The sequence below is a fragment of the Acanthochromis polyacanthus genome, chromosome 6 (assembly GCF_021347895.1).
Source record: "Acanthochromis polyacanthus isolate Apoly-LR-REF ecotype Palm Island chromosome 6, KAUST_Apoly_ChrSc, whole genome shotgun sequence".
In the NCBI taxonomy this organism is placed as follows: Eukaryota; Metazoa; Chordata; class Actinopteri; family Pomacentridae; genus Acanthochromis; species Acanthochromis polyacanthus.
The window spans coordinates 9,704,380-9,721,404 of NC_067118.1; the positions used below are offsets into that span (position 1 = coordinate 9,704,380).

Consider the following 17,025-nt stretch of genomic DNA (forward strand, 5'->3'; position numbering starts at 1 on the left):
TCACTGTTACTTAAAGGTCTGATACTTAAAGAAACAGTCTGCAGGTCTGGAAGAGCCAGAAAACAACAGTGAACGCTGGTTCCTAAAAAATACGTCTTAAAACTTATTAATCAGTTTGTTTTGTTAGTCACTTCTGTCCAAAGAGACTCAGAGTGAACTCAACATCTAGTGAGACTTTACCAGCTACAGTAAAAGGCTGTAGATGAATAGAATGGTACCACACTTGCCTGTACCGTAATCTGAAGCAACAGCCAGCAGCTAGTTAGCCTAGCTCACCACCTCCCTGTTTCACCAACAATCCATCTGAGCAGGAACCGGCTTGTTTGTTTCAGTGAGGACTAATTAGTGCATGTACTCACTGCTCAGTGGGGAATGACATTATATTCGTGTTTTTAAGATCTGCAGATTGCAGGAGGGTTTTCAGCATTTTCTCTGTGTAAAGCAGAATTTCACCAAGAATCTTGCTTTGCCTGTACCTAAAGTTGTGTGTCTGATCAATGCAGAGTGGACGGGAAGGACGTGATCAGCGTCCCTCAGCGCCGACTGTCCTTCGACTGCAAGACGTCCAAACCGATGTTCAGTCAGCAGAGCGACGTCATCGGCCACGACGACATGGAGAAGGTACATCCTCAGTTTTTATCTGCGGTTTAGAGGGAGATTTAAGAAATGCAGACAGAATTTCCAGGACTTCAGAACTTTTACGCTTCTTTCTGCCTCTTTGTGGTTCTTCCATGCAGGGATCAGACAGAATCGGAAAGATCACATCAGATGAAAACCTCGCAGATTCAGTTCACTCTCAGCACTTTGCAGGTAAGAAGAGTCTGCTGGGAGTCTGGGGACATTTTAGAAGCTTCAAACCTGACCTGTGTGGATATAAATAAATGAACTATACAAGAAAAGGCTGCTTGTATCATTTCTGACAGATGAAATCTTCAAAAAAAAATTGTGCCAGAAATCAAGGCACCACAGAATGTGTCCATTTAATATAGATGTACCCACAAACAAAATGACCTTGCGCTGAGCACAGGCAAATGGTTGTATTTATATAGCGCTTTTATCCAAAGCGCTTTGCATGATACATCACATTCACCCATTCACACACACATTCACACACTGATGGCGGAAGCTGCCATGCAAGGCTAACCACGACCCACCAGGAGCAGTTAGGGGTTCAGTGTCTTGCTCAGGGACACCTCAACGTGAGCTCGACGAACCGAGGGTCGAACCGGCAACCTTCCAGTTACAAGACGGCCACTCTACCCACTGATCCATGCCGCCCAAAACAGGCGTGTGTTTTACATGTGTACGTTATGTATGGAATCCGAATCACGCAACCTAAATATCAGGGATGTGATTTTTCCGCGAATTCGCGGAATTCCGCTTTTTTTCAGGGATGGGAATTTACCGCGGATTTCCGCCGATTTCATTTCAAATTTGAACACTTTATTGTCGCTGATACTCCTGTGCGATGGTAACAACATTAACGATAGCTTGATAATGGTAACAACATTAACGATAGCTTGATAATGGTAATGACGTTAACGATAGCTTGTTAACGACGATTGTAAACGGCCCAGCGATTGGAAGTCGCTGCGCCCCCCCGTCAACAACTTTCCGCTAGAATCAGAACTTGCTGATCCCATCCCTGAAATATGTAACAGGCAGCGGGAGGAATTGATTGGACTCAGAAATGCGCCAACAATTTAATCAATTGTTCCTTGTATCATTTCTGTTGGATAAGTTCTGATAAATCCAGAGTGGTGGATTTGTAGTAGGATCACAATCATGTAATCATCAGCAGGCAGCTGATGTAGTGTTCACTTGTTGTCATGGTTACAGTGACACCGTGACGCTATCTTGCCATGATACAGAAATCTTTAACAAATCCGTGGATCCAGACTATAAATTGAATCACTGCCAAAACCTTGTCACTTGGTCCTTGTGTCATTTATAACCTTTCCTGAAAATTTAATCCAAATCCGTTAGTGCATTTTTGAGTAATGTTGTGAACAGACAGACAGACAAACGTATGCGATCATCACATAACTCCTGGCAGAGAAACATAGAAATGTACTGATGGAACAAGAAGTATGTAGTGAAATGACTGAGAAAAAGCTTTCTATACCTGCAAATGGAAATGCAGAGCAATTTTACTGTAGTTCAATTTAATTTAAAAATACTTTAATGTTTCTATTTTAGTCCACTTTAAAGTTCTGCTTTGGCTGGTGTTGCACTTTTACATTTATTTCACTGCTGCAAGTTGCATTGTGGTCAAGTATTGTTTGTTTTTAATCCTTAAAAAAAAGTCATTTATAGCATTTTTTGGACATGAAAGTTGTCCAAATTACAGTGTGATGTTTCTCAAAGTTCTGCAGTAAATACTTAGAAGTCGGAAACCGTAGGAAATTCTTTGTGTTGTTTTATTTACTCTCCTCTATTTGTTCCTGCTGAAGGTTCTGGTGCTTCCACGTACACTCTGGACAGCGGCATCGGTACGTTCCCGCTGCCCGACTGCAGCAGCGGTGCAGCCGGTCGGGGTTTGTCCAAGACGAGGGCCGGCGCCGAGCACCACTCCGCCGGGTCGCCTGGACGTGCCGGACGTCGGGCCCGGACCCTGGACCGAGAGCCGACGTCCCAGAACGAGTGCTACGTCCCTCACAAGCAGCTGATTCCCACCATCCAGTACGGCTCAGTGCTGGAGGGACGAAGCTCCACCGGCGTCATCCGAGAAGGTAGAAACATCTGTAGCGGTCAGACATAACAGCTGGAGGTCAGGCTGGTGAAACGCTGATGTAAAGATCTTAATGAAACACCTGCAGGCTTTGAGGAGGACCTTAGAAAATACTGAATCCAGTTTCCTTAAAAAAAAAAAAAAAACATCTTAGAAGGTATCATCAGGTCACTTCTGTCCAAAATAATTTGAAAATGCTTTGCTGTTACAGAAAAAACTGAATGTTTTCAGGTCTGGTTAAACTGATGCTTCTGCTATTTTAGATATTTAATTTGAGATCAAAACACAGCAATGACAGTAATTTGTGTCACTAAATTCAATATTGTAGTATATCTTTACCATGCAAGAAATATTACGCATCGTCGTATTTTTCACAAAATGCATATTTGACTTCATCTTTAACATGCTAGCATAACAAGAAATATGTAGTGTAGTATTCATTGCTAAATTCAGTATTTCACTTTCTCTTTAGCATGCTAGCATACAGGAAATATACAGCGTAATATTTATCACTAAATTCAATATTTTACTTAATCTTTAGCATGCTAGCATTGAAGAAATATTATATAGTGTGATATTTATCACCAAATGCAGTATTTTACTTGATCTTTAGCATGCTAGCAGACAAGAAATGTATTGCAATTTTTATCAATACAATTCAGTATTTGACGTACATAACAAGAATCATAGCAGTGAAGACATAAGTGCAGTTCATGCAAGTTTCTTTTAAGATTTAAGAATTATATCTGTTTTGGTGCTGGAAGCTGAGAATGTCTGCCGTAAATTGCAGATGCTTTCCTTGAACATTTGTGCAAATTGTTATAGCAGTTCGATCAATACTTGTTGAGATGTTTCAGTTTGATTGCTTCTTCACAAAACACATTTATTCTCTTTCTAGCAGCCACCTGAGACTGACATTTCCTCACTTTAACCGGTGCTTGTGCTGCTACATTCAGAGAAAATCCCTCAGATGTGGGCAGCAGGAATAAATAACTGGCCTTTTTAATCCTTCCATGTGCAGATAAAGAAGCCCACGGAGCAAACATGTTCTCTCCTCGCTCCAAAACTTGGACTTTCCCCAACCTGAAGACTCCGGCCGGCCCTGCAGAGGTTTACCTGGCGGTGGAGGAGGAGGAGGAGGAGGCCGTGTCCTTTGGATCTCCATTCAGAGGGGTAGGTAGAGCCAAACAGATACTTCTAATGGAGCTAAATTAATGGGTTTATTCTGCAGTTTTGGTGCTCAAATTTGCAGGAGGGTTATGTTCTCCTGCTTGTAAACTTTCTTTCAAGTGGATTCAGTTGTTTTTATGCAGCCAGATATCACAAATCACATCTTTGCCTCGAGAGACTGCAAAGAATCTGCAGAACATAAAACAGCCTGTTTGCTGAAATCGGTTAAGAAACTCACGATGAAAGGTTAGGAAACTAACAGAAATCTTTGTACGTTAATAAAGTTTTTTGTTTTACCTAATTAATTAGCTTTTTGTATTGCATAAGAAACTATCTGGGTCACTTCCAAACTAAAATACTTGCAGGCAGCAAAGTCAAGATGCATTTTTAAACCTGCACTCACATGTTACATAATGTAAAAAAACCCACAGAAGCACATTCTCCCTTTAGAAATTATTAATCAGCTACATATTAAATATTCACATTTGGATGAATTCTGAAGCACAGTTTTTGTGTTTGCACCTGCAGGCGTTACATAAGAAGAAACACGTGCTCTAAAATAGGGATCGACCGATACTGATGCCGATATTTGGAACCAATATCCATTAAATGTAATTTTTTAAGAGCATGTGATATCAGAGAACCTGTCATTCAGAACTTGACTTCTTCATTAATAAGGGTGACTATATCTGAATATTTAAATAGAAAGAGGAGTCATTAAAGTATCTCTTCTTTTTGTGTTTGATGTCCTGCAGTTACGTCTGTTGTCTTGATTTTTCACCGTTCTGTCACTTTTATTGTCCAATAAGGTTCAGAGGTTAAATTATTGTTTTCCAGACTCTGCTTCAGGTTAATCTGTGGCTGAATTCCAATTTAGCCAGCCGCTAGCGTAGCTTTAGCCACTGTGAGAGAAGCTAATTTCCTGTTTTGTGCCTCCACTAAAGAGACGTGTCTGTCAGTTAGAGCAGATTGTTAAAGTAAATCTGATTTTAGGAGATGTGACAATGCTTCAAACAGACTAAGAGCAACAGGAAACCTGTTAGCGATAGCCTTCATCTGGGCTTAGATCGCAGTAACTGACAAAAAGTTAAATATCGTCCTCAGTCTCTTTTTAAAACTACAAATATCACCCTTGCAGCTGCTATTCTTTACTATTTTCTTTCTCTGTTTATCACTTTTATTAGCCCACGGAGGCCCAAAGCTTTAATTATTTGAAAATGCTTTGCTGTTAAAGAAAAAACTGAATGTTTTCAGGTCATGTTGTCAAACTGATGTTTCTGCTACTTTAGATTTTTAATTTGAGATCAAAATCCGACACTGACTGCAATAATGTAGTGTAATATCTATCACTAAATTCAGTATACTTTATCTTTAGCATGCTAACATACAAGAAGTATTATATATTATAACATTTACCACTGAATTCTGTATTTTACTTTACCTTTAGCATGCTACATACCAAGAAATATTATGCAGTGTATTATTTATCACTAAATTCAGTATTTCACTTCATCTTTAGCTTGCTAGCATAATTTGCTTCATAGTACATTTATCAATAATGGGTCAACAAAAATACATATCATTGAAAAATTGTTAAATATCAGCCATGATAATCTGTCGATCTCTGATCATAACAAAAATATTATCTAATCTATTATATTTCAATTAATGCAGTATTTGATGTCATCTTTAGCATGTGAGCATACAAGAAATGTTATATATTGTGATATTTATCACTAAGTTCAGCGTTATACTTGATCTTTAGCCTGCTAACATGAGAAAAAATATTATATATTGTAAAGAATCAGAATCATAAAGTGCCAAGAGGAGGTTTACACATATGATGAATTTGATTTTGGTGTTTTGGTGAAAAAGTGTTGGTCAAAAATTAACATATAGATCTAATTTGCTTCATAGTGCTTTTAATTTATCAATAATGGATCAATTAAACCACAGATCGTTAGAAAAATGTTAGATTTCAGCCCTAATAATCAGTCCTTCCCTGATCTAAACCCTGTCTTCTCTCAGGGCATGAAGGCCGGCGCTCCGTCCTCCAGCCGGGTGGTGGACCCCGGCAGCCTGCCCGTCCCCGCCCAGTCGGGGATGAGCCGCCGGGGGAAAACGAGGACTCCCAGCGTACCCGAGATGAGCAGGGAGGCCGGACTGGAGCTGCTCAGGGAGCGTCCGGAGGAAGCCCTGTCCCCGAGTCGCCCTCAGGTCCTGGAGACGCCCGAATCTCTGAGTGACTCCCTGTACGACAGTTTGTCCTCCTGCGGCAGCCAAGGATGAATGATGGAGGAGGGAGGATGAGTTCCGACGCCTCCTCCTGGATCTACTGTGACGCTGGTGCTGAGGAAAACAAACTGGTGACGCCTCATCAGCTGCTGCGACTGGAAAGCTGGATCGATCTCCTCAGGATTTCCACCGAACATGAAGCCAAAAGCAACCCAAATAATATAGGTTGTTCACTTTTCCTCCCACAACCAGACTGTGGACACTCGATGTATACAGGACTTACAAAAACGCATGGCCAAGCTAATGATCAGCACAAGTTGTCGACCTGTTTTTTGTTTTTTCTCATCCTGGTAGACGGATTTGTGTGTGGAGGAGGCGGCGATCAGTCCGATAGTACTGTATCGATACATCCATTCATTTCACCACATCATGTATTGGGGGAAAAAATGACAAAAATAAAAACATGGAGCGCCTAAAAAAAGAAAAAAAAACGAATGTTCATGTCTGTGATTCTTAATTGCTCAACTCATGCATTTTAAATGTACAAACGATTTTATTGATCATGTTGATATTTGTTTGGTTTTTTTTGTTTTGCAGCCGAGGAAGGTTGTCAGAAAATGTCTGTTTTTAAATCATAATACATTTAAAGGTAATATATACCAGCAATAATAACATAGAAAAGAGAAATGGCTACACTATTCAATGAATATGTATTTCTATTATTTATTTATTTTAAATGTACATCATTTGCGGTCATCTTTTTTGTAATCTTTCTGTGAAAATTGCAGTCTCCTCGCTTAGTAGAGTTATGCTCATATCTTGTGTTTCAACATCTCTATTGCTGTTTGTTCCCTAGCAAATAGAGGTCCTATGTACCTACTGCCGTTTTTCAGACTTTCTAATTAAAATGTTTTGATTTAGTTTGTTGTGTGCGTTTTGTAGACTATGTTAAGTACTTTTACAGCACTACAGTTTGCATATCAGAGGAACCTACTGGACTTTTTACTGCTTTAGCCTTTAAGGTAATCTACAAATTAAGATTTTAGCTGCAAAATACACCAATCGATCACTTTGTTACATTAGGGTTGCAGATTGGATATAAATTCTATTACAAAGCTTCTAAATGATCATTTTTTAATTATTAATGGGTGATCACGATGTACTAAACTGCATTTAAAAGTGTACCTGATATTTTGTCCACTTCATTCACATAAACAAAATACACAAAATGAAGGGAGAATTTTTTTTCCCACAATCAACAACTAAAATAGAAGGTTCACAAAAGCAGAGATGTTTCAGATGTTCCTAATAAAGTGGCTGGTGAGTGTACATCCCATAATAATCCTGTTACATAATGCATTAAAAAAATTAGATCAATCTCAACCAGCGAGAACTGCATTAATTTATCAATAATACAATACCACAGAAAACAATTTGCTATTAGCTTCCATTGCATTTACATCTAACGATATTAACCTTCAGGATTTTGTTTTAGAGTGTTATGGCAATGAAATATAAATAGTGGAGGAAACTATTTAGGACAAAAAACAAAACAGCAGCACACTGAAGAAGCTACACCAACAAATGTTTGTTTTAGTTTGTAAAATCACTGAAACATTGAATTAAAATACATTTCAACTTTAAAAACTAAAGCTACTGTTAGCTGAAAGTGTTAGAAAAGTAAAATATGCAGCTTAAACTAATAAATAAATGCCGTTAAGTGTTATTTTACTATTTCAGACTTGCTTCACTTCACGTCTCAGAAGTTAAACCAAGAAATTTTTCACATTTTAATTTGTAAAATGACAAACATTGAATTAAAAAACACTTCAGCTTCAAAACTAAAGCTAAAGTTAGCTAAAAGTGTTAGCATAGTAAAATATGCAGCTTAAACTAGTAAATAAAAAGCATTAAAGATCATTTTACTGTTTCAGACTTGCTTCACTCCACTTCTGAGAAGTTAAACCAGCAAATTTTTCCAATTTTAGTTTGTAAAATGACTGAAACGTTGGAGTAAAATATATCTTAACTTCAAAACAAAAGCAAAAGTTAGCTAAAAGTGCTAGTATAGTAAAATATGCAGCTTAAATTAATAAATAGCATTCAGGATTATTTTACTGTTTTAGACTTGCTTCACTCCACTTCCGAGAAGCTAAACCAGCTAATTTTTCGCATTTTAATTTGTACAATGACTGAAATGCTGTATTAAAATACATTTTATCTTCCAAACTAAAACTAAAATTAGCTAAACGTGTTAGCATAGCAAAATATGCAGCATAAATTAACGAATAAAAGCTCACACAAAACAGAAATGTACACTAACAGTTGATCTGGATGAAAAAAAAGGTGTGACTTCTGATTAAACACTGAATAAGATCCAATTGAACATTAAATGAACATATTGGAGCATGAGAGGTGGTGTGAAGATCTGATTAAAACAAAAGAAAGGGTTTAGCAGAGGACTTTCCATTAATGTGAATAAAACCGCTTGAAACTTTTCTTGAATACGTTCAACACATTTATTTGAGCAAATGTATCAAATTATTAGTTTCAGTTTTACATCAATAAAATAAATTCTTCACAGTATACACTTTCAAAAAGAAACAAAATAGCACTGATGCCAAATTCGGAGGGTTAATATCACATCATTTGGCAAACTAATTTCTAGACAACAGATATTTGGAGAAATTTACATGGGGAGTTGGTCTGAATCACTTGCCTGTCTCTGCTCTCCAAATCTGAAGGGAACAGATGGCCTCGACTCTTCCTCCTCCAGCCGTCCACAAACCCAAAGCAGCGAGTGATTGGAGCAGATCATCGGGAGGCTGACAGGCTGCACAACTCTCACTCAAAACAATTAAAGGGGAAAATCATCTGAGAGGGGAAATCTGTTGCCAAAATCAGGGGACATTTTAGCTCGTGACACTCTACTAAAGAGGAACTGAGGAAAACTATAAATTAGCAAATCAACGAAAAAAGAAAAAAAAATTACATAAAACGATAATCAGTTTCAGAAGCTCACGTGACCCACTAAAAAAGGAGCCTATCATGTCGTTAATTTATGGCACTAATTAACAGTAATATGAGTCTTCGTTAGCTCGGCGGGGCGACGCCGCCCTCTACAGGCCAAGCACGATCACTGCAGCGTTAGTATTCTCCATTCACAGCCAAACATGGGACTAGCATTACTGGAACCATAAACTTACATTCAACCCTCGCTGTAAGTTTCAGAAAAAGAAATCAAAGAAATTTCAATAATATAAGACCACGTAGGAGTTAATTTGAAAAATGAAGACAAAGTGAAAAGCACCAAGTGCGTTGCAAATTGTGCCTTTTTTCCAACTGATTGGGGTTTTTTTCTGCTGCTGAATGTTCTTTACTTCTTTTCCTTCTTCTTTTCCTGAAAGACAGGAGACAAATTGTTAGTTTTGTCACACAAAATGAAAACATTCATAAGAAAAACTTTCACTTTACTGCATGTAAACATATGTATTTTAACAGCAGGTGGAGATTATAGTTGTATCTGTCTCTAAAAGTAGAAATTCAAATATGTGTTTCCTGTCAGTGTTACAACATAAAAAATGTAAAGGTTAAAGGCTGACAATATTTTATATGTCTGTCTCATGAAAACACCAAAAATGAATCTTTCTTATACTTTACTTCTACCTCAATACTTTCTAACCTGACTTCTAATATCTGTGGCCCCAAATCTTTTTGTTCTTACTACGGATCACTAAAAAAGGAGATAATAATAATTCAGCCTCAAAATTACAATCACAGAAGAAAGATTTAGAACTAACTTTGTCATTAGAGGAATGGGAATTAGTCTGTAAAAAAGCCCATAAGCAAACTGTGAATTCTCTGCTAGCGGTTACTACAATACAAGTGGCTTATGCGTGTTTATGTTACTCCTGTAAAATTAAACCAATACAATCCAGATATTACAGACATATGTACAAAGTGTGGAGAAGAAAAGGGAACTCTTTTACACTGTATTAGGAATGTAGGGAAATTATGACATTTTGGGTTTTAATAAAGCAAACTGTGAAATCTATTATTTCCAAAGACTTACCACTGGAACCTTCCTTTATTATTTTAGGTTGATATCCCAAGAACTCCAGATTTACAAAAAGTGAGCGACTTTTTATTGATATTTCTTCACTACAAGCAAAAAGACTGACTGCATCGCATTGGAAAAACATAAGCAGACCAAGTGTTGGACAGCGGCTTAAACAGATGCTGGCTACACCTCCACTGGAACGCATCACTTACCTGCTGAGGAAAAAAGGACCTGTTTGAAAGTATCTGGAGACCCTTTATAACCTACGCAGAAGCTTCTGACTGAACTGATGATCAAGAGGAAGATGACAATTAAGAACTGCTTAATGGACGATCTGCTTTATGAACCAAAAATAGTCTCTGTATACTTGTATTAGGAGGTATTGCTGTTATGTTTTGCTAAGTATAAGTATGTTTTGTGTCTGTTGTTGTTAAAAACTGTATACGTCATTTCAAATTATAAAATACAAATAAACATATTGTTGGGGGAAAAAGGAGACAATAATAAATGTGTTGAGGCTCTTTTCATTCCACACTACTATATTTTTGTTGATGTAGTGAGTTCTGACAGCAGCAGGATTGTTTATGTGGGAAGGAAACAAAATAAAGTACTATTAACTAGGTGTTTTTATAGTTTTATAGATTATTAAATGCATTCATTTCGTCTCTTTTGATGGCGTTTGAGGCGAATAAGAAAAATATCTCAAATCACTAGATATTTGTTAACATAAAACTAAATGAAATAAAATAATAATATACAACAATAACACAATTAAATATAAACATATTAAATACATAAAAAACAAATTAAATTAATAATGTCAGTACCTTGTCATTCATGGCCAGGATGACCATCAGTTTCCTGAAGATGGTGATGAAATCCAGGAACAAGTCCACACAGTGCCTTCAAAAAAACACATTTACAAAGTGAATTTCAGGATTGTGAAACGTACTAACACGACCATAAGTCACTGGTCTTGTGTAAAATAAAAGGCTGCAACAGTTCATCATCTAAAGGCTTCACTTCTGTAGCCCTTTAGAAAAAGTCCTGCTGATTTGCATGGCGTTCTTACATGAAGGGCTTGCTCTAGGACGATGTATTTGCATTGAATTTGGTTATAAGAAGAGAACAGATGAAGGCTTTGGGTTCAGTTTACGAGTAAAAAATGTGAGTCCTCACCAGACGTAATCTTTGTCTCCGTTCTCTGCTTTCTCAATGATGAGCTGAGTGTCAAACAGCACGAAGCCACACATGATGAGCAGCCCGAGGTACATGTGAGCCTGTTAGGGCGGAAAGTTAAAAAACTAAATTAGAAAACTTAGTTCAAACAGGCAAGACTATAACTGAGGTCCTGAAGCAAAAATAAAGTGATGAAAATTATTTCATATATGTACTTCTGCAATTTTTAGAAGCTTCTTTTCTAGAAAAACATGAGTCAGACATGGAAAGGTAGCCTAATGTAGTCTATTAGCAACTTTCAGGACAAATAAGTCAGGTGGTCCAAAACCCAGCACTTATTTAGCGCTGACAAAGTATTACCAAAAAAAAGGGGGGGGGGGGGGGTGCAGTTGGCAATTTCTTCTGCAACTTGATGGCAACACCTTTGACCAATCGCACTTGAAGCACTTTTTGCACTTACTACAGGTTTTTCCTTATGTCTGAATTCTTGCTTGTGTTGTACGTCGCTTTGGACAAAAGCGTCTGTTAAATGAAATTGTAGAATTGTAGAATTGTAGAAATATGAGGAATATTCTGGGGAAAGGTGTCTCTACTTCTTCTAAAATAAAATAAAAGCAGTAACTACAACATAATCAGACCCAGGTTGTTTATCTGCATCATTAACGAGTGTTTAAATCTCATTAGCATTACTTCAGATCTCAGGGGGACAGGAAAAGGTCTTTTTACTTTTAATATGATCATTCTGTATCAGAATGCAGTCAAAATTATATTCTTCACATTTCATTTCTCCCTTGCAGCGAGCTCTTAGAATTAATTTTGCACAGACCTTATTCTGTCATTAAACTGGGAAGTGTGCATTCATAATGTTTTGTAATCAACTGATTCCATGCAATTAAGTCTGCTTGGGAGCCAAATAGCCTATTGTGACTGAAAAATGTAGGCTAAACGTGAACTACTGTTCAAAGGTTTGGGGTCACTCAGACAATTTCATGTTTTCCATGAAAACTCACACCTTTATCCATGTGCTAACATAACTGCACAAGGGTTTCCTAATCATCAGTTAGCCTTTCAACACCATTAGCTAACACAATGTAGCATTAGAACACAGGAGTGATGGTTGCTGGAAATGTTCCTCTGTACCCCTACGGAGATATTCCATTAGAAATCAGCTGTTTCCAGCTAGAATAGTCATTTACCACATTAACTATGTCTAGACTGTGTTTCTGATTCATATAATTTTATCTTCATTGAAAAAAAAAACCTGCTTTCTTTCAAAAATAAGGACATTTCTAAGTGACCCCAAACTTTTGAACAATAGTAAGCATCTCTTCTTTTTTTTTTAAACCAAAGACTTCCTTTCAAAGCATTTTCAAACATGCTTGTAAAATATGACTGTACATAAAAATAGACGTGGTGACCAGCCAATCTTAGCTAGCTAATCTTGATTAGCTTACTGCTGTATGTGAGCTGATACAGCAACACAAACATTAAACAGGTTATTTTAACAGCTGTGAGATGAAATCACAGGTAACAAGAAGTAGAATACCAATAGACAATAATGTGTTACAGGCCTGATCAAACAGACAGGATTGGTGCCACTTGGCTTGGTTACCTTAAACAGCATCACAGATCCAAAGAACATGTTCATCAGAGACATCAGGAACAAGATGGAAAGACCAGACATCAGTGTGCCTGAGAGGGAAACAGGAGAAGTTGAGCAAACGTTCATTTGACTTCACTTTCTCTGCATAATTCTGTTAAACCTTCTGCCGCTGCTTATGCAAAAGGAAATTTCTCTTACAGACGACAATGGAAGGAATGTACAGACTGCAGTGTTATAAAGATGAGCTGAAGCATTTATAAACTTCCTCTACCTCCGAGGAACAGGTAGCTCCGGCGTTTGGCATAGAGGGCGCTGAGAGTGAAGCAGATGAAAATGACAGAGGTTCCCATGAAGGCCGTCACAATGATGCTGAGGAGAAACGAACCAGAATCAACTTTAGTGAATAAGTAACAATTGTGTTGAGTGATTCAAAGACCTGCGACTTATAATGAATGCATGTTACAAGTTTCACAGTTACAATGTTTAACTTTCCTTCAGCTAGAACATTACTGCGCATACCTCGGATTGATAGCGATGACAAAGTCCAGTGTGGGTCCAAGGCCGACTCCTGGGGAGGAACAGCAAACACTGCTTTAAACTCTTGTATAATCACAGACTAACAGTTCAACTCTCGGCACAAATAAAGTGGCACATTTAAAATCAGAAACATATCTAACCACACCGTCAGTTTACCTGTGAGGAAGGCGAATCCTGCGAGTATGGCCAGCCTCTTCTTCTCTGTCTCGGGGTTGTGGGGTGTCATGGCGAGCCAGAACATCATCCCCAGGGAGCCAAGCACAGACAGCACACCGCCCTGAGAACGACGTAACGACAGGGCATGGATACCGCAGCAAAACACTGCACACTCAGTTACTGTCCTGAACAATGTAATGCCTAAATGTTGTCACAATCTTGGGAACAAAACTGCTACTTTAAAGAGGTAATACTCATTCTTTTAAAAATGCCACACCAGTTCCCCACAGCAGCGGGTTTGATTTAACTGAGGCAACAGAATTACAATTAGATCTTCAGAAACATCTTCCTCCTTCAACCTGCTGAGGCCTGATAAACGTGAGCATACACAACAAACGCTCCTCTGATGGATACTTGTTTCTTATGGTATTTCTTTGTCATGTCACGTCTACATGCTTTGCATTTTTTGATGTTCACTGGTTCAGAACATGTTCTGCCAGATTCTCTGTTTAATCAATATTGTATTGAGTATCTTCTTCAGAAACAGACTACAGCACACAGTACAGACTGCAGAGAACGTTACTGGAGGCCTCCTGCTCTGCATCCAGGAACTGTACTCCATTAGAACCAGGAAGAGGGCAGGGAACATCATCAGAGACCCCATTCACCCTGGATATAAACTGTTTTCCCCCCTCCACTCTGGCAGCCGTTACAGAGCCATGTTCACAAAAACCATCAGAGACAAGAACAGCTTCCCACTCCACGCCATCACCCTAATAAACAGCTGAGCCTTTCCTCCACACCTGGACAATAAACCAATGGATACGTACAGTACTTTTTCACTAAGAACAGCATTCTCTGCTTCATTGCACTGTATCATCTAGCAATTATCACTTTGCACTACTATGTTTATATATTTCCCTTCTACCTTGCAAATATCTGTATATATTGTGATATATTTATTTTTATTATTACTACTTTTTCCCCTCTTCTTCTTTCTATAGCTTATATTTTGAAATTATTCTTCTCTTTCCTTCTTCCTCAGGTGACACCAACAGCAGAAACCAAATTCCTTGTATGTTGTTTACGTACTTGGCCATTAAAGCTGACTCTGATTCTTCTAAACCCCAAAATAACAAATGGGGTGGCCAGTATGAGGCCTGCAGAATATCCTACACATGAGCCGCATTTAGCCCAGTTTCTTCTAGAAGCTGGTGCTGTCACATTAAACATAGACGGCAGTGACTAAGCTGCAAAGTATGTTTTCAGTGGACGACTAGATAATTAAATTCCACAAAATACACAGATTTTCTGAGCTACTTAGAGTGCATAACAGCAAAACTTACATAATTTGCGATCATACTCTACAGCTGACAGTTTGAGTAATGTTATTATGCAAACATGGTTACATTAGGTAGCATAAAGTATGTGAACCATTTGCCCTCATGTAATGGCTGTGCAGTAGATTCTGCTGTGTCTTGTTAGTGTTACCTGGAAGAGACGTGTGACAACATGGACATAGGAAGCCCGCTGCTGCCACAAACATACACATTGCCAAGCTGGAGTACACATTCTTCAAGTGCACCTGGGTGGAATGAGATCTGCAGAAGAGATGAGAAAGAACAAGTCATGAGATCGAAACTGGAGTTAAAGCAGACAGTCTTACACTACACAGAAATGTACTGCATGCTTACATACATTTGGGAGAACTTCAGGAGCGCGTCAATGTTGATGTTGCGGTCAAACACGTTCATGGTGAAATCAGGAAGTGAACTCTGAAGAGATTTTCAATTGGACAATGTCTCCTCTGAACAGAAGAACAAATAAATTAGACCTTTACTCCACTATAAGGGTCATAAACAAGGCTATAGCTGTTAGCTTAAAGCAGGTAGCACAGGTGTCACTTTTTGTTAATGATCAGGAATAAGTACATTTACTCTATTTAAAGACAGTTTGCGATCATTCACGTAAATATTTACATTTCAATTTGCAGCTAATATGTACCACAATCAGTTTAATTCGCAGTGCTTTCAGTTGTCGTCATTTCAAAATCTGCTATCGCTACCTAAACTTAAGCTAACGTTCTGATTATTTCCACCACTAATGATACAGACACATGTCGCAGGTCAGAAGTGCGTAGTTTAGTTGGACGAGGGTCTGCAACACTAAGTTACACAACAGGTTTTAGATGTCAGGTTTTGAGTACCACAACTGGCACACAATCACGCGTAGTAACCAAACAAGCTAACCGACAGCATGCCATCGATCCGTTGCAATTGTTAGCTGGCGACAGAATCGAAAGGACTAATTGATAAATCAGAAATATGTAAAACTGAAACGGAGTGTCGAGCAACACACCACTAGAACCGCCCGACACTTATGTTATTAATAGCTAACGCTGCTAGCCAGTAGGCGTTTAAATAACCAGCAGCTAGCTAGCCTAGCGTCTGCCAGCACAACTCGACGGCTTCGTCATTCTTGAACCGATAACGGTGCAAATGTTACAGCTGCCGTTACTGCGACACACCAGCGTTAGCTTGGTGTGTCTCCACGAGTACGGACCGCTCACCTACCTCTCTGCTCCGGGGTGGTTTCACTGGCCTGTCTCCGTCCTGCTTTGTTGCTCTATTTCTTTTAACAAAACAGTACGTGTCAGTCAGCACACGGCAGCCTGCTGATGTCACCATGGAACGCCCAGAAGATTGTAGTCCCGATTAGCGACCGGAGAAGAACCCGACGGTTTAAAATGGGAAATGCAGCAGTTTCCTCGCTGCTGACGGAAACAAACAAATACGTCGTCTGTTTCTGTTTGGTGAACGCCAAAACTAATTTATTATTTATTACAATATAGGCATACTGTCGAGGTACCTTGTATTAAAATGCACTTCCGGGTGTGCCACCGAGTAATGTCCCCGGTGCACTTAAAATGGCCGACTCGTAAATATAGCTGCACCATTTCTGTTATCAGCTCAGTGGCTGCCTTCGGTCAAACAGATACTAAAGAAGAGCTGATACAAATTTACACGGAGGGGTGTAAATGTAAAACTGGTGCAACTGCAGGCAACATGTACAATTAATGATACATAATTTATATTTTAGATTCATTATTCTATAAATATTGACATTCTATTTATGAAAAGTGGTAAAAACCGCACAGTATCTAGACTCCATTAGAAATAAAATAAAATTACAGCAAAATTTGCAATAAAATGCAACCAAAATGAAAGTGAATATTAAACACATTGCACCATCTCAGGTATAATTAAAAATAAAATGTTTCTAAGAGTAATACTGTTGTTTTTGCTGTTGATCATGGAAATTACAATTAATACCAATATAAACCTTGAGCAATGG

General features: G+C 38.4%; 2 protein-coding genes across 3 annotated transcripts in view; one reads left to right on the forward strand and one right to left on the reverse strand.

The window, feature by feature from the left end:
• nckap5l (NCK-associated protein 5-like) overlaps positions 1–7,056 on the forward strand; it is a 63,093-nt gene extending 56,037 nt beyond the window's left edge. For both annotated transcript variants that reach the window (XM_022202786.2, XM_022202787.2), the window contains exons 9-13: positions 504–621; positions 738–810; positions 2,454–2,732; positions 3,753–3,904; positions 5,930–7,056. In XM_022202786.2, the coding sequence (XP_022058478.2) occupies positions 504–621; positions 738–810; positions 2,454–2,732; positions 3,753–3,904; positions 5,930–6,190 (883 nt within the window). In that variant the 3' untranslated portion in view covers positions 6,191–7,056. The remainder of the gene's footprint in view (positions 1–503; positions 622–737; positions 811–2,453; positions 2,733–3,752; positions 3,905–5,929) is intronic.
• Positions 7,057–8,641: 1,585 nt separating this feature from the next.
• Positions 8,642–16,407, reverse strand: tegt (testis enhanced gene transcript (BAX inhibitor 1)). The gene is given in 11 exon segments (XM_022202789.2): positions 8,642–9,536; positions 11,024–11,099; positions 11,376–11,476; positions 12,988–13,067; positions 13,250–13,347; positions 13,498–13,546; positions 13,672–13,792; positions 15,163–15,195; positions 15,197–15,272; positions 15,370–15,478; positions 16,245–16,407. Coding segments are annotated over 10 exon segments (714 nt in total). The 5' UTR covers positions 15,426–15,478; positions 16,245–16,407; the 3' UTR covers positions 8,642–9,512.
• Positions 16,408–17,025: the final 618 nt, after the last annotated feature.